General features: G+C 46.8%; 1 protein-coding gene across 4 annotated transcripts in view; it reads left to right on the top strand.

The window, feature by feature from the left end:
* The window catches only part of AMHR2 (anti-Mullerian hormone receptor type 2), an 89,479-nt gene that overhangs the window by 30,573 nt on the left and 40,366 nt on the right, over positions 1-18,540 (top strand). For all 4 annotated transcript variants that reach the window (XM_083169582.1, XM_083169581.1, XM_083169580.1 and 1 more), the window contains 6 exons: positions 2,844-2,900; positions 2,998-3,140; positions 4,783-5,019; positions 5,915-6,029; positions 12,058-12,215; positions 12,291-12,438. In XM_083169582.1, the coding sequence (XP_083025708.1) occupies positions 2,844-2,900; positions 2,998-3,140; positions 4,783-5,019; positions 5,915-6,029; positions 12,058-12,215; positions 12,291-12,438 (858 nt within the window). The remainder of the gene's footprint in view (positions 1-2,843; positions 2,901-2,997; positions 3,141-4,782; positions 5,020-5,914; positions 6,030-12,057; positions 12,216-12,290; positions 12,439-18,540) is intronic.

Here is an 18,540-nt window from a genome sequence, read left to right as displayed (position 1 = left end):
CAACAGTTTTTTTTATTTAGTGCACACATGTAATGCAAATCTTTGCAGAGAATATTTAGTCATTCAAGTCAGTTACTGTCCCAGTGGAGCGTGGAGCTTCTAATCTATATTACTTGCCAACGTATAGGGTTAAGTAAAAAATATTAAGACCATATCAGATTTGCCTACCCTCCGGGAATGGCCGTCAGGGTCCCAGAAATCAGTTCCCCCTCCCGACCCCCTGGACAGGGGGGTAAGCCTCCCGGGAAAGTTGGCAGCCTCCAGCGCCCCCCTCCACCCCTCGGTCATTGTAGCCATGCCCACTGCTGTGCAATGCCTGAAATACCGGCATTGCTCGAAGGGAGCATGGCCATGATGACGTGACCATGATGGTCATGCCCCCAAACAAGACATACCCTCTATGGCTCCTCCTGTCCCACCCCTTTTTACCCCTGGTGGCAGCAGGAAACTCCCTGAAATAGTCTAGGAATCTCCCTGAATTCCCTTAACCCATATTATGAAGCTGTTACATTTTTTAGGAAAAGTTATTAGAGATATATACATACAAATGGTATTATCAGTGCCATTTCCTCTATCACAGTGGCTGAGTAGTTTTTTTTTTTTAAAGAGGCAATCATGTACACTGCAAAACCTGTTTGCTTTTGCAGTGTAAATGATTGCCGCTTTAAAAAACCTGGAGATTTCTTACCAAATCTCTCACTTTCTGATTCTCTCACCCTGTAACATTTCACCCAACGGGTTTTTAGTCTGGCTGGGTGACGATTACCTGATCGCATCGCTCTACAAAACAGCAGCCATGTGAACAAGTCTGAATAACCCCGATAATATATGAACAAGCCCTGACATGTATCAGTGTCTTTTCTTCAACAAGTAAAGTAGATCTTACTAACTGCTTTGGGGATCATCTAACTTACATTTGGATGTAAGTAATTTTATAACCCGCCTCTCAGATGTAGCAGTGCACGTTTGTACTCAGAGGTATTATCCTCACAATCTCCCTGACATGCTTATTCAAAAGTAGGCAAGTATAGCATTAACCTGTCACAAACACAGTCAGCTACCCACCTTTGATAAAGCCACCTGGAGTGGCGAAACGCATCAGAGAGCTGCTTGGACCACCCCTTATTTGTTGATCTATGCCGGATTGTAGCCTGAACCAACCCACGGAATCGGTAAACTGACTTTAACAAACGGACTGCGTACCACCTCCACGGGCGTCAACAATCATTGCCCCATCCATACTGCTCCACCAATTATAAATGTGGATTGGACTTACCATCATACCCTGCGATTGTCGGTAATTTGTGCCATTTTAAGATGACCGCACGGAGGATCGGTGGAGGACTCACATACCCTATAAAGGGTGGTAAATATTGATTCACCAACTGTCTATCCCTGGGGGTACAATAGGAACAGACTCTCCGGTATTTTGCTAAATTATTAGGGGTGTCCATGAACTGTTTTTAATATCATCTTTTATGCTTTATGTGTACCAATACATTTTAAATTGTGATCTATGTCATTAAATTTTCTGTAAAAGAACATCCAATCTAATATTTTTTATTCAGTCTAAAAACTGTGCGCTGCTTTATTTTGTTTTCTTTTTCGGGACTAACTATCCCTCCCACAAAGCAGCAGCAGCAGAAAAATCAACTCTTAGTGCATCGCCCCCTAGCTCTGTCCTTCGGGCCAGTTCTAGTATTTTTCATTTTATTGAGTACAAAAGCCTGACTGAAGTGGGTCCAATAAGTTGTGCGAGTTAAGAAAGTGTGTGAGGTAAGTGTATGCAAGTCTCTCAAGTAGTTTGGAGGTGCATGGAATCTGAGAGATAGGACAGTAGTGTGAGAGGGAGCTTGGGTCAGAATTCATTTTTTTTCCTTCAGAATCTAAGTAATGACTGCATGTTTGAACAATGAAGGAAAGATACCAGTAGAGAAAGAGAGGTTACAGGATTTTAGTCAAGGTTGGGATGAGCAGAGGAGACAGAGTTTTACTTATTTGTGAGGGTATAGGGTCACGAGGAGAGGTAGTGGAGTGGGAGGAAGAGAAAAGTGCAGATACTTCATCTTCATTTGTGGGATCGAATGAAGTAAATGAGTCAGAGGTCTCAGGTAGGGAATTGAGCAGATCACTGAATGTCGGAGCATACCAACTCATCTCAGATCTTGTCAGTCTTGGGCGAGGGAGGGTTGAACAGTGATTTTAATGTATAAAAAAGAAGTTTAGGGTTAGAAGCTTGAGCAGAAATGAGAGTTTGTAAATATATTTGTTTGACATTTTCTAGTGCATAACTATAGGACTGGTAGGTAGTCTTATATATGAGGAAGTCCATTGGACTGCGGGATTGCAAGATTTAGCTGATCAGACCGGTGCTAATTTTTGGAGCCCTGCAATCCGATATAGCCGCCGCCCTGCCAGACTGAAAACCCGCCCTGTCCAAGCCTGCGAAAGGCCTGAGAAATGTCACAGCCCTCTTATTAGCAGCAAATCCATTCGCAAGCCACTCACCACTGAATTATTTTTCCACTGTGTGCAGTCTGCTTTGCCCAGGACTTACTCAGTGGCTGCAATAGAAACAGGCTGATCAGGGCCAGAGCTGATGTCACATGACTTCCCTTAAACGCCTGTGCATGCCGTAATCACCAGTGCTGTGAATTCGTAGCTGAGCGATCAGATCTGAATTAGGCCCATGAAAGCTATTCTATAACACTGGATTTAGAACACAGGGATAGAAGAACAGAGCCATTTTGGGGGAAGTGTTTGCCGGTTGAGTTTGATTGGACCTTTATTTGCTTCTAATGTAAAATGAGATCAGCTTCTGATGTGTTGTGTGTCCTTTCCAGGCAATCACGTGGCTGTATACGTGGCTATCATTTTGTTGGTATTGTGCATCGTAATAGGTAAGTTCATAAGAAATAAAGAGAATAAATTAATTAGAGTTTAAATACACCTACAATATTACATGACCTTCTGATCCCCCCATGTTCAATCTTGTAGTCCCTGTAGTAAAGAAAGTGAAACTGTCTGTGCTGCTCAGACGAGAGGACTTGCTGTCCCACCAAGAAACTCCAATGCAAGAGAACTGCCCCCCAACACTGCCAGTGGATGGACTCATTCTGCACCAGGTTTTGTCTTCATTGGTATGAATTGCTACATTCATAGGGGGCCTGATTCTGATGCAGCAACAATTTTTTATCCTCCTGCGCAGCTGTCCATATGTTTGTGTGCATATTCTTATTTGGTTTGCCTGATGCCCACCAGAGGGTAGGGTGTGCGGTTACGCACTGTTACCCATTCTGGGTATTCCTTTATTTGGTATTGGTCAGTACCGTTCTGTGTTGCTTGCTGTGGATTTATATATGTCTTGTTGTTTATTTCTTAGTAGAGTTTTTATTTTTTTTGCAACAAGGTCGCGTCAATTTGCTTTGGTCGGTTCCCCTCAGTTAGCTTGACTCTTGACTGTTTTCCAAGAAGATCGCGGTGCCTTGTACATACTCAAGACCTGGTGGCACCGGAGTTAAGGCTGACTTAATTAACCTTTTCAAACATGTTTCTTCTAGGAGGAGTCAACAGAGTCAGAGTAGGGTATGCTGTGGCCATTCTAAACAGCGGCCACAGCTGCGGGGTAACACCCGGTAACGTAACAGCGATGTTAGCAGTATATGAAGATGACATCAGGCATACAGAGAGAATTCAATTATTTTGTGAGTGCCCAATAGTAATGGGGGTACTTATGTAATATCTGGGCTCCCGTTTTTCTTATGAGACCGCGTCCCCTCGCGGGGCTCGCTGCGCTCGCCACGCTTCGGGCACGGTGGCTCGCTGCGCTCGCCACACTATATAAAATCAACTCCATGCATAGTTGGATAGTTAAATTACTGAGTTGGGTGCCCTGGCTAAATTCTGTCCCTGGTTATTTGTTATGTCTAGTGGCAGCCGCAGGGTAAAACAATTGAACTATCCCCACAGTATGATTTCTTTGTGGTCTCAAATATCACATATTGAGCCTGATTGAGCAATGCTCGCTAAGCAGCGATCGTTCACTGCTTAGCGAGCCTATAAACGCCACCAGCACATATTCTACTTGGAAAATGTAAGGCTGTTCATGTTTAGAATCTACATAGGCTATTGTTTGATTTCCGTATACAGGACCTTATTCAGGTCCATTCGCTCAGACCCCTTCGTTTGCAAGGGGTCTGATATTCGGCGTATGCACATGCGCAGCCGCATTTCTGAGCATGAACAGAATGTTCGCCGAGTGCACGCACCCAATATAGCGGACGGGAGGTGGAGAGGGGCGGTGGGCCGGTCCACTAGCATATGGGAATGCCCAGCATTTCATGGGCGTTCCCATGAGAACGCTGGGCATTCTCATGCTAATGGGATGATGACGTGGATTGTGGGGGGCCGGCAGCTGACATCACCGGATGTTAGATGCCCGCCCACTTCCCCCTGAGCGTCCACGCATATATAAGTGACATCAGAGTCACTTTTATATAAGTGCGCCATCGCCATCATTCGATGGTCGCCGTCCATCGAATGAAGTGGGCGGATCCCACAAGGCTGTGAATGAATGTTACTGTGTAGCATCCATTCGCAGGCCCTGCGAGCGAATCGCCCTTGCGAATGGTGGCTTGGCGTACCACCATTTGCAAGGCGCGATCAATTAGAATAACCCCCAGTGAATCAATTAGAATAACCCCCACAGTGTATGGCGCGGACGATAGAAATTTTTGACTCTATCAGTAACAATATAATGATGCAATATTTTTGTTTTCTCAGCCACTTCAAGAAGAGGAATTGGCAGTACATCTCTGGCTGGGAACTCTGTATGGGAGGGATGTTATAATAAAATGCTTTCCACCAACATTGAGAAAGCTTTACAGCCAGGAGTGGCGGATTCTCAACCTTTTGACACCTCTGCAGCATGAGAACATTGTCTGCTTCCTCACAGCCGGTACCGGTACTTCAGGGATACTGGAACAACACCAGTTTTTAGTCCTTCAGTATTATCCTGAGGTAATACTTCTATAGTTGCACTTTAGTCGCCTATCAAATGGCAACGATTGTCTAGGGACCATTCCAATGTCGTTTCTATGTTATAGTCCTTAATACAGGATGTTTTCTTTTGAAACATTGTTGTGTGGTGGCTAGAGGGGATACGGTCGGTCGGTCGACCTAAAGATGGACGACAGTCATTAGGGCAACACCGTTCGGTCGGCATACAGCAAGATCGACTGGTGTCTAGGTTGAAATGGGACAAGGTCGACAGGTGCTTAGGTCGACACAAGCGTTAGGTGGAAATGGTCTAGGTTGACAGTCAAAAGGTCGACATGGGGTTCTTTGATAGGATAAAAAATGTTTGGACACACCCAGTGGTTTCATCCACTGTGGGCCTGATTCTGGTTGGTTTTCAAAAGCAAATTTCTTCTTTAATGGACAAAACCACAGGTAATAAGCCGACTTCCAAAAAACCGAGAGCCTGATTCAGATTAGTACACAATGCAATGAGGGCACTAGGCTTGCAATTGCAGGGGGCATTGTGAGGCCAAAGAAAATGCATACCTGACGCAGTCCCCTGTTTTCCCAAACACTGGCCACCCCTGTCCCTCCATGCGAATGCCTCTGCCTGTCAGCAACGCATTTCTGAGTTTGAACGCAGGACCCATCCTGCACATGCACAGAATAGTCCTGCTCATGTGCAGTTTCTCAATAATTGGGAAACTGCTGGGTAACCTGAATAACCCCCTTTATACTGCATGTAGTGGCCGCTGGCCAGGCTGTGGGGAACGGGGTGGTTATGGGCAACTGAATACCCCAAGGTTTTAATTAAACTGGTTACTTAAATGCAGTTATTTTCTAATAATATATACAGATCCATTAGATAAATGTTTTCTGTTCTTTTTTACCTGAGGGTTCTTTAAGACAATACTTGACTGGTCGAACCACTGATTGGAACATAGCTTGCCGAATGGCAATTTCATTAGCCAGAGGCCTGGCCTTCCTCCATACCAACATACAGCATGAAGGTTGGTTGAATCGCATCATTTTTACTTATTATACAACTGTGATTGCTGTATTTAAACTTGCACTTGCACTGAAAAAAACCAATGCGTCTATCTTTGACAACGATGGATTAAATGTGATCTTTATTACTGAAGCTCAGGCAAAAGGGTTGTCTTAGTCATTTTGCTGCATTAGGTTATACATGGTTGGACTGGCCCACAGGCAATTTTTTTTATTTCCACAAGGCCACGCCCCATTTTTGCTATGGAGAGCCGCTGTGGGGGCATGGCTAGCGGCTCATAGCTGCTGGCTATGTCCCCAGCCCCTCAGGCTGCAGAATAGATTCTGTGTGCATGTGATAGGGTGATAGGGGGTGACTCCCAGCTGCTGGCCCTGGGAACATCCCCAAAAAAAAGGACGTTCCCGCGAAAAGTGTGACATTGGGGAGGTATGCATGTGTAGTCAGCAGACATGGCAGCATTGTGGAGGCACTGAATGATAAGAGGAGTCTGAAGTAACAGACAATTCAACAGATTTCAGACTCCTTGAATCACTGACTGCGATGAGAAAAGTCATTAGTCTGATGGTCAGCAACATGGAGTCGCGACCCCATGCTGAGAAGGTTGGGACCCACTTTGGGGTCAGGACCCACAGTTTGAGAACTGCTGGGTTATCTTATACTTACACTATAATGCACCAGACTAATATAGTATATGTGCCAGCAGTATTTATTATAATTTACCATACTATTAACTCCATAATGTTAGCCAAACCTCTATGGCAGCTGGCCACACCCCCTCTGAAGGCCACGCCCCTAAACATGGCCCCTATCACTGCATTCCCCGGTGGATCCTTCATGGCCCAGTCCGGCACTGCATGCTAATATAATGACATTTGACTTGTGCTAGTCATTTGTGTCTTCCAATTGTAGTGAACCGAACCCCACTACACCTGAAGGAAACCCACTGACACAGTGGCATTAACCGGTTTCCTAACCACTGGTTCTTAATGCAAAAGTAACTTGGACGCTTCTGCATATAAATCTACATTGAAAAGTGGGCACCCATCCCATATTCTGCCCACTTCGTAGTAAAGTGGGTAAAATGGGTAGATTAATATATGGAACGCTGATGTCCTTGAGGCGGGGACGGACCTAGTGATGCTTCTCTATGGAAATGTGTCATTTCGGCACCAGCCCTATGCATATTTTAAGTCAATTGTGGCAATTTCTCCCTGAGGGAGCAGGTTCTTATGATGTGATTAGTCCAGCCTTGTCCTCCTGTTGCTGACCAGAAGCTCAGAGAGAACATGACGAATAGGCATTAGTTCGACAGTGTCTAGGTCGACAGTCAACAGGTTGACATGGGGTTTTTCACTGTTTTTTGAGCCGTCATGTGCCGACAGGCGGTATTTCATGCCCTACCATCCACTAGGGCGTGGTGGGAGAATAAAATAGTGTGCCGAGCACAGCGAAGCACCGTGCCCGGCGCATTGCGAGGGGATGCGGGGCACTTTCAACTGTTTCCATGTCGACTGTGTTGACATTTAGGTAAAAGTGAAAAACTCCATGTCGACCTTATGACTGTCGACCTAGACATTGTCAAACTAATGACCTGTCAAACTAATGACCTTTCAACTTATAACCATGTCGACCTTTTCCCATGTCAACCTAATGGTGTCTACCTAATGACTGTCGACCATCATGCTGTAGACCAAATGATCCCAACCCTTGCGATGTTTGAGGGCTCAGAGCCACACATACAGTATATGTGGTAGAAGAAGCTGGTACACTGGGCATGTGCAGCAGCTCTGCTCTGTCCCTTACACTGCATGATGTGGTGGCAGCACTATTGATCATATTATATACCAGCTATTGTTGTCATAATTTAAGGCACTTGCCAAGAGGAGGGGGTTTCCCGGCAACCTATGTTGATACATCGGTATGCAGCCCGTGAGCGGGGCAGGAAGGATCGCAGCAGGGATCGGAGATTCCTCCTGCAGTCCCTACTACATACATTCTGATGATACTTAATATTTGTGGCTAACCCCCAAAACGGGTGTTTTCTGGGAATAAGCCACAACTATTATATGATATATAGGCCACTCTCGCTACTGCTTTGCTCTATCCTTCTTTTTTTATCCCTGGTTTTGTCTGTCCCCACTATTTTCTGTATCCACTTCTTTGACGGTAGCACTCACGCACATTGCACAAAGATGTCAGGCTGTTGGGGATTATCCCCTGTGTGGGTGGGGTAATACTTATATAAATGTGACATTAGTATTGTTGTAAATGTCATTTATCTCTCCGTTGAGGTTCATTGGCATCACCCTTCTTGGACAGCTTCACTGAAGCCAGAAAGGCTGTTGCTGGGTTCCCATTGCCGACGATACGGATCACTTATCGCTCGCCATCTATAGGTGGCATAAGTGGTACACAGGCAAACATCTGTAAGGAAAGCTTACCGATGTTTGATAAATACTGAAAGGAAGACAAAACCCCTTTGATGTGTCTCACTGTTAAAGGGTATGGTTCATTGGGTTGACCCAATTTAGATCAACATGCATTGGGTCAACCACTGTAGGTTCTTCTAAGTATATAGGATTGGTTTGTGCTGCGCTCCGTCCCTATGTATTTTGGTCCGTTTGTCCAGACCTACTATAATTCTAACAATATGTTGATAATTGTGACACAATTGTGGAGTTCAAAAAACTTTACTCACCCGAAGACAACCTATGTATAACAACCTATGTATATCTGACACTGCCCACAGATACATTTTTAGACTGTGCAAAAAGACCTATTCTCATTCCCATTGGGAACCATTGGACATATCCATCATCCACATAAGCATACCACGGACCGATATCCCTGAATTGGCAGGACAGACTGCAAGTCTGCTGCACACATTTGTGGACACGGTGTTGAAAGTTCTGCAGATATCAGGGCTGTTTATTGCTGTTATCTAATGTATGAATGTATGTAAACCATTATTAAGGGCCAGATATATTAAGCTTCAAAAGTGATAAAATGGAGAGTGATAAACAGCCAGCCAATCAGCTCCTGCCTGATATTTTTCAAACACAGTCTGTGACATGGCAGGAAGGAGCTGATTGGCTGGCTGCTTATCACTCTCTATTTTATCACTTTTGAAGCTTGATACATCTGGCCCATAGTGAGTAAAGTTTTTTGAACTCCACAATTGTGTCACAATTATCAACATATTGTTAGAATTATAGTAGGTCTGGACAAACGGACCAAAACACGCAGGGACGGAGCGCAGCACAAACCAATCTAAAGACATGAAAAACTCTTGTCGACCGTTTGAACCTTCTCATTGTTGACCTAATGCTTGTGTCCACTTTCTGACCCTGTAGCCCTATTTCCGATTTCAACCTAAGGCCTGTTGATCTTTAGTGGTCGATCCAATGCATGTGGTCCTTAATAGGGCCTGTTTTTCCTGCTAAATGGGGCCCATAGAAATACCGAACGTATGTATCAACTCCTCTTTTATTCTCACTATTTAATTAATAGTTTGGAGAACAGTAAAAGCAGGTGCAGGTTCTCATCTGAATCCTTATCTTTATTATAGTGAGCCCTATTGCCTCATTTTACCTTTCTGCTTAGAGGAATAAAAATGGGCAGGATGCAGAAGACTAAATAAAGCTGGTTCTCCAAGGCCGGCTGCATCACGCGGCACAGCTGTGAACATGCAGAGAAAGCTTTAGATGGAAATTCCACAGCGAATATACTGCAAGTGCTGATGTGACGTCTTCCCCCACACACTGTTATCTACAGCTCCACCACGCCTTTCATTCAATTACCTAACGATAAGTCTAGGTTCATCTGTCGGCACATTGTGCTAGCTTATGTTCTCTTGTGTTGTAAATGACCTTTAGTGGATAAAAACAATATTTCTCATCATTTCAGTTCGCTCCAGCATAGAACCACAGAGGAGCCCATATAGAGTTGTATGAATGGCTTTTCTGGGGTAAACTACACATTCTCATTCTGCCTTTATATATCAATATTACATTTATATGCATTTTTAATCAGATATTGTCACATTGGGATGTGGTAACAATGCCAGCAATAGGGATGCTAGCGGTCAAATACAGGTGCTGGAATCCCAACCAGTGGCCAAGCCAAGCCGGGCATCAGTGTGGATGCAGACGCTGGAATCCCGACAACCAGCATCCTGGTCCTAAGTATGCCGGTTGTGGTATAGGGGTCCGACGTCGGGATCCCGACTGGCTGGACCCAGACAGCATGGGGAGCGCAACAAAGCCCCTTGCGGGCACGGTGGCTCGCTAAGTGAGCCACCTATTCAATTCTCCCTCTAGCCGACGCCCGTTGGGAACCTGGCTGTCTGTGTTTTTACAGTCGGGATCCCGACGTCGGGTGAATGCCTGTCGGGACCCTGTCCGGCACCCAGTATGCCAGGGTATCGTAATGTTAGGCCGGGAGTTAGGTTTAGACACCATTAGTGTTTAGTGGGGGGAAGGTTAGGGTTAGACTGCTGGGGGTGGGGGAGGGTGGAAGGTTAGGGAGCAGAGGGAGGGATTTAGTATACCCTGTTGTGGTTCTATTAAGTGGGCTGCCACTGTCGTTCTTCTGACCGTGGCCTCCCGTCCATCAGTCGTGCAGGGTTATCAGACGGAGAAACGCGTCAAGTTTGATCTCATCCGACACCCACTACAGCCTGAACAGCTTTAAACCGCTTTTGATCACTGCCAAGTTCTAACTTACAGCCGGACTGACCAAATCCAATGAAACCCACGACCAATGTTAGCGGCAAAAGGTGCGGCGAGAGACGTCATTCCATCCTGGACGCCCGGGTATGAGTTACATTCTGTAACCGTGTCCGCTCCCAGCGCCAGCTCTTTCAACATCGGACCCACGCTGGTCGCCAACAGACTGGATCCATTGTGGCTGCTCCCGGTACATAATGCTCTGTTCCTGGACTTCCCTGCCAGTGGTATTTACAGAGGTTGGGCTCCAGCACAGTCCAAGATTCAAAGAGGGGGGGTCACATCAACTGTCAGTGAGTCCAGGACAGTGATGTTAGAGGTGGCAGTAGGTGTGGCTCCCCTTTTTGAATATTGGACTATGCTGCCGGCTCACCTCTGCAACTGCCACTGGCAGGGAAGTCCAGCAACAGAGCGTTTTGTACCTAATGGAATGCGTCATGTTGGAGGGTATGCATTTATATCATGAGAACACAGATGCTGCTTAATCAGCCCAACCCAAATCACATCATTTAGGAAACCTGGACTGGATCTAATTTTCCTGCTGCTGATTTAAAGCCTGGCCTGGATTTTCCACATTATCCTCATGTGGTAAAAAGCTTTATCTGTCACAAAGGTTTATTTAAATGAAAGCACTGGCACCAGAGTGGTAGGCGGTCTGATATGACATTTACTCTTTTTAAGTTGTCTCTAGAGATTTTTCCACACTTTCAAACACCCAGACTCACCTGGCTTAGTATACCAGGGCATGTATGCATTGTGAGGACCACCCACAGAAGCCAGGGCTAACCTAAAGTCAATTTAATATTTTTAAACATCCTATTTTTTGGAATGCAAACAAGATCTGAAGAGTCTCCCTAATTTACACACGGTTCGATTCCGTTTTCGAAACGATTTGGCCTATTCGGCGTGATCTGAAGTTTTTTCTACTCCTTTTCGATTTAGAATTTTTTCCATTTGATTTGCTATTCGATCTCACAGTGTTCCTGATCCTTCAGGCAGGAGATTGAAATTGAATCTGGATCAAATCTAATGCAGCAGTGAGCGCATTACATATGCACTATCTACTATTAGATTTCTACTAGATAGTCTTGCCTGCCAAGACTTTTTTTCTATTTGATTTCCACTAAATGGGAGCGCGCATTGGGATCGTATCTGCATTGAATTCTAATAAAAGCATTGAATGTGCATTCGATTTCGCTTCTATAAGCAAAATCGCCTCGGCTTGGGGCTAGGGAACATCATTTCTGATACAACTTGTAGAAGTGCAGTAACATGCCCGGTCTTGCTTTTTCCCATTGACAGGTATATGGAAACCGGCAATTGCTCACCGCGATCTAAGCAGCGACAACATCTTGGTGAACGCAGATTCTTCTTGTGTAATATCAGACTTTGATCTGTCTGTGGTGCTAGAGGATTACCAAATGAAGAAAAAGCCACAGGAGCCAGCTCCGCTAAACATGGTATGTAAGGGGTAACACGGGATGTCTTCGTTGTTGCTTTGTAGCACTGAACTAAGTAACATTGGATTGTCATAGACAGGAACACTACGCTATATGTCTCCAGAGATGCTGGATGGCTCCCTGAATCTTAAGTCCTGGGAGCTGGCCCTAACTCAGGTTGACGTGTATTCCCTTGGCCTTCTACTCTGGGAGATATTCAGTCGCTGCAATGACCTGTATGCAGGTGAGAGAATAATAAATGCTGAGTTCAGTCATTCACTTAAAACAATAGACTTCCAAAAATAAATGTTTTGTTCAATGGTCTTGAAAGTAATTTAGCAAAATAAAATGTGAAAACGTAGGATTGCAGCTCAAACACTGGTAGCCACCAATATGGTTTTCCTGGATCCCAAAAACTTCTAGCCAAATCACTTTTTCAATATTGGTGTAAATATATTTTTGCTTGACTGTCAGTGTGCCAGTGTTCTGTGCCCCCAAGTGTCAGGGTACCAGTGTCCTGTGACCCCCCAAGTGTCAGTGTGCCAGTGTTCTATGACCCCACCTGTCCGAGTGCCAGTATTCTGTGACCTCCAAGTGTCAGTGTTCTGTGACCGCCAAGTGTCAGTGTTCTGTGACCGCCAAGTGTCAGTGTTCTTTGACACCCAAGTGTCAGTGTACCAGTGTTCTGTGTCAGAGTGCCAGTGTCCTGTGACCCCAAGTGTCAGTGTGTCAGTATTCTGTGACCTCCAAATATCAGTGTGCCAGTGTTCTGTGACCTCCAAGTGTCAGTGTGCCAGTGTTCTGTAAACTCCAATGTCAGTGTGCCAGTGTTCTGTGACCCCAAGTGTCATTGTGTCAGTGCTATGTGACCCCCTGTCAGAGTGCCAGTGTTCTGTGACCTCCAAGTGTCAGTGTGTCAGTATTCTGTGACCCCAAGTGTCAGTGTTCTGTGACCTCCATGTGTCAGTGTGCCAGTGTCCTGTGACCCCCAAGTGTCATTGTGCCAGTGTTCTGTGACCTCCAAGTGTCAGTGTGCCAGTGTTCTGTGACCTCCAAGTATCAGTGTGCCAGTGTTCTGTGACCTCCTAGTGTCAGTGTGCCAGTGTCCTGTGAACTCCAAGTGTCATTGTATCAGTGTCAGTGTTCTGTGACCCAAAGTGTCATTGTGTCCCAGTGTTCTGTGTCAGTGTTTAGTGACCTCCAAGTGTCAGTGTGCCAGTGTTCTGTGCCAGAGTTCTGTGTCCTCCAAGTATCAGAGTGCCTGTGTTCAGTGACCTCCAAGTGTCAGTGTGTCAGTGTCCTGTGACCCCAAGTGTCAGTGTTCTGTGACCTCCATATGTCAGTGTTCTGTGACCTCCAGGTGTCAGTAAGCCAGTGTTGTGTGACCTCCAAATGTCAGGGTGCCAGTGTTCTGTGACCTCCAAGCAGGGACGTGCAGTCAGGGGAGGCAGGGGAGGCAGTGCCTCACCTGTCATAAATCATAAAAACAAAAATACAAAAATGGTATTTATAACACACACTGGGTAATACATATCTTATTGCTATTTTTTTAAATCTAATTTATGGTGTGAGACACTGCCTGGGAGCTTTGGGAGGCAGCGGGAGCTGTGCCTCCAGCTGCCAATTGAAAACTGTCAGCACCGGGGGCGGAGCTGATCGGAAGCACAAAAGGAGACTTAAAAGCCCATTAAAAAGTATTGGGGAAGCGGCACCTACATGTCTGCCTCTGTGACAGGGACGTGCCTTCAGCCAACATGAAAGCATGCCCCTGTCACAGAGACAGATGTGATAGGACAGCGAATCAGGCTGTCACACACTGACAGTCTGATGCGCTGTCATCCTCATACTGCGGTGGCTGTCTCCCCCTGGACCCTGCCGGGGGAACTGCCTGGCTCTCTTCCCTCCTCCTGCCACTGCTGGAGACCGGGCACGGACATGTCAGGATGGCCCAGCGGCGAACCTCCCTCCTCCCAAAGCTGCTGGAGCCTGGACGACTCACCTCCCTCCTCCTGCTGCTGCGGACCCGCCGGGAGGCCCGGCTGTCCTCCTGTTGCTGCTGGAGCCCAGGCATTGGCATGTCAGAGAGGTCCGGCCGGCTCACCTCCCTGCTCCTCCCACCACCGCGGCCCCCACCGCTGGGAGAACTGGCTCCCCTACCTCCTCTCCCTGATGCTGGAGCTCCGGCATGGGCATTTGAGGGTGGCCCGGCCGACTCACCTCCCTGTTTCTCGCAGCCCCATCTCTGGTCCCTCCTCCCCCACCTGCTAGATCTCAGGCATCATGGCATGGGCAGCAGTGGCAGCATCCGAGGTTCCTGCTGACGGTCACAAAGTCCTGCAGGGGGCTCCTCCACTGCCTGTCACTTCAAGCAGGGGTCTTTCAGAAGCAGTGAGCCAGGCCCCAGTCAGCAGGTCCAGCTGTTCCTACTGCTGGAAGGCATATCCAGGTGAGCACTCTGCCCTCTGGGGTGATGTCTGTTGGGAAGTATATATATATATATATATATATATATATATATATATATAAACACACACTCATACACAAACCATAATATTTTTTATTTTATTTTTGGGCAGGCGAGGAGGTGCAAAATTCTCCTCCCTCTTCCCATCACCGTATCCTTGGGAGGCTTCAAATGTGAGTAATACTTCAGCCCTGTGTCCCCACTGTCACTGTCCCCACGTCCTCTGATGTCACTGTTCCCGCATCCCCTGACATCTCTCTCCTCGCGATGCCCGCTGTCACTCTCCCTGGGTTGCTCGCTGCCACTGTCCCCATGTCGCCCACTGTCACTCTCCCTGCGCCACCTGCCTCACCTGACACTAACCTCACCACACGTCACTGCCTCCAAGTGTCAATATGCCAGTGTTCTGTGACGCTACATGTCAGTGTGCCAGTGTTCTGTGACATGTCACAGTGTGCCACTGTTAAGAGACCCCATGTCATTGTGTCACTGCTCTGTGACCCCATATTTTAGTGTGTCACTGTTCAGTGACCCCTTTTCTGCATTTGAACAATCAGACTTGGCTTCATAACAAAAATTCCAGAAGGAGGGTGAACTAAATGGAAATTTAGGAGACATTTTTTTTATTTATGATGGCATGGACATGACTATTATGAACAAACTTTGGCAGGTTGTGAGCAAATGCTATCTGATTTACTGTATGTTGTTTATTTAGCACCATCATATTATGGAGCATTATCCCATTGGAGCTTTCAGTCTATGCAGCAATGCTTTTATCTAATGACACTTTTGGTTTTAAAACATAATGGGGCAGGTGTATTAAGCCTTAACAAGAGATAAATGCAAGGTTGATAAAGAGAGATAAACGTCCAACCAATCCGCTCCTTACTGACTATTTTCAAACACAGCCTGTAACATGGCAGTTAAGATGTGATTGGCTGGACGTTTATTTCTCTCAATCACCCTTGCATTTATCTCTTAGTAAGGCTTAATACATCTGCCCCAATTTATTTACTCTCTCTTCTGACACTATCCTAAGTCAGTGACCAATAATGAGAGTACATTTCTAATTTTGAAATTGGGAGAATAAGACTTAATTGATCTATTATGAAATTATACAGATATTGTTCATGAAATGAGAGTTCATTAAATATAATCAGTGGAATGCTTTTCCACTTTTTTCCCACAAGGTGGCAGTATAGTGTATGCAGAATTGACCTCTACATCAATACTTCATATAGTGATTATGATTATCTCATATATTTGCCCAGATCTGTCTCTCTGTGACTGTGTGTATAACGCTGGGCGGAGTCATGGGCGGAGTTTTAGAGTGACAGATCGAGTAGCCTATCAAATAGGAAGAGAAGAAGGTGATGTGATGATCACACACACACTGCTGTATCTACAGTATTATTTATCTATTTATTTATTGGAGCTTTCAGTCTATGCAGCAATGCTCTACATCAGCGGTTCTCAAACTGTGGGTCCTGACCCTAAAGTGGGTCCCGACCTTGTCAGCATGGGGTCGAGACTCTATTTTGCTGACCATCAGGATGATGACTTTTCTAATCTCAGTCAGTGATTGAAGGAGTCTGAAATATCTGTTGAATTGTCTGTTACTTCAGGCTCCTCCCATCATGTTGTGCCTCCACAATGCTGCCATGTATGTGCTGTCTGCTGACTACACATGTGATGCGATGACCAGCTGCAGTAACTTGCTGGGGTCCCGGAATTATTTTTATTGTCTGATGGGGTCCCAGAGCAAAATAGTTTGAGGACCCCTGCTCTACATCAATACTTATATAGCGCATACATATTACATAGCGCTTTACAGAGTATAGTTGAACATTCACATCAGTCCCTGCCCCAGTGGAGCTTACAATCTATATTCCCTACCACATGTACACGCACACACAGACATTCTAGGGTTAATTTTTGTTGGGAGCCAATTAACCTACCAGTATATTTTTGGGTTGTGGGAGGAAACCGGAGTACCCGGAGGAAACCCACGCAAGTACGGGGAGAATATACAAACTCCGCACAGTTAGAGCCATGGTGGACCCATGACCTTAGTGCTGTGAGGCAGTAATACTAACCATTACACCATCTGTACTGCCAGTAACTACATAAATGCTATATGTCACTGCCCATGTGATAATCAAACAGAGAATAGATGACAGGGAACATGCTGGAGGAGAGGAGCTGACACAGGTGAGGTACAGCCGGCTGCTGGAATCAGTGTGTAGTTCTGTACTACAAATCATTCCATTCCCCACCACCATGCTGCTAGAGACTACAACTTCCGGCATGCTGTGCAGTAAAGGGCGGCCTCTGATTGGCCGGATGCAGCTTGCCTATGGACTGTGCATGTGAGAGAGGAAGCTTAGCAGCAGCACTGTCCCCTGCTATGCAGCAGCAGCTATGAAGAGGGGTGAGCATTATCCCTATACTGAGCACTGCAGCCTCCCCCTGCTCTGTGTTCCATTCCCCACCACCATGCTGCTAGAGACTACAACTCCCGGCATGATGTGCGGTAAAGGGCGACATCTGATTGGCCGGATCTTAGCTTGCCTATGGACTATGCATGTGAGAGAGAATCTTCAGCAGCAGCACTGTCCCCTGGTATGCAGCAGCAGCAGCTATGAAGACATACCCTCCAACATTTGAAGGGCAGAAATCGGTACACATACGGAAAGGGGGCGTGGCCATGACTAGAGGAGGTCACTGAGCAGCCTCTCCTCCGCTTAGCACCTCCCCGCTGCCCCGTGTGCCGGCCATAACACAGCAGCATGATAATGGCACATGGCGCGAGCACACACACTAGTATTCACGCCTAGTATTCTCCCCCAGCCCCCGCACAGTCCTCTCCCCGGCCCGGCTGCTGCCCTACTCCTCCTCATCCCGTGCTGCTGCTGCTGTTGCCAGTGACTGCGGTACCATTAGCAGCCGCCGAGCCAGATGATTCGCTCAGCGCTGACGCCTCTCCCGCTGTCCCACTCAGCCTTGTGCGTCCTATGATTGGCCGGGCATGGGTCATGTGTGCGGCGGAGGACAGCTGGCTGCGGCTGATCGCGGTCGGTGCAGCTGCCTGCTCCCTGCTTCGCTGTCCGGGTTTCCTCACTCGGCCTCCTCTCCTCCTTACCCGCCGCAGCATGGGAGACAAGGTGAGCCTGTGCCCGCGATCGCCAAAAAACTGTATGTCACACCAGGGGGCTTAGTCGACGAGACTGAGACCTCTGGTGGGGACCTGGACCGGTACCTGAACCGGGAAGGTTGGAGAGGACCCTTGCGCATGGAGTGCGCGACAGTGCACCCAGAGCCAATAAGCAGTCAGAGGTAAAATACAACCGGAGTTTATTTGCAGATGGTTGTAATAGTACAGGCAGTAAAGTATGCAGGAAATAATGACAGTTCATGCAGATTGCAATACTTTACAGATGAGATGATGACAAGTATCGATGGTGGAACATCGGATCCGGAGTGTCGGATATGGAAGAAGACTGTGGGTCCGGAATGACGGACGGGAGATGAGACTGTGGGTCCGGAATGACGGACGGAAGCAGGAGATCCGGAATATCGGACTATCGATGGTGGAACATCGGTGGCAGATGATGCTGGAGCATCGGAGGACCAGAGTCCCGGAGCTAGGCTTGGTCGCTGGGCTGAGAGGCAGGATCGCAGGCGGTGGAATAACCTGGACTTCACAGGAGATGGAACAACCTGGAACACACTGCAGCATGGAAGACAACACCAGCAGATAAACACACTTGTACGGAGACAAGGACAGCTGACCATACACTGGAGACAACTGAAGCACTAGCAATGGTTCTGAGAGCTCCCAGCATACTTATCCCCACTGGGTGGCCAGGATTGGCCGAGGAA

Source organism: Crinia signifera, chromosome 2, assembly GCF_055691185.1.
Source record: "Crinia signifera chromosome 2, ASM5569118v1, whole genome shotgun sequence".
Taxonomy (NCBI): domain Eukaryota; kingdom Metazoa; phylum Chordata; class Amphibia; order Anura; family Myobatrachidae; genus Crinia; species Crinia signifera.
The sequence above is the reverse complement of the archived record's forward strand: the minus strand, read 5'-3'. Positions and strand labels throughout refer to the sequence as shown.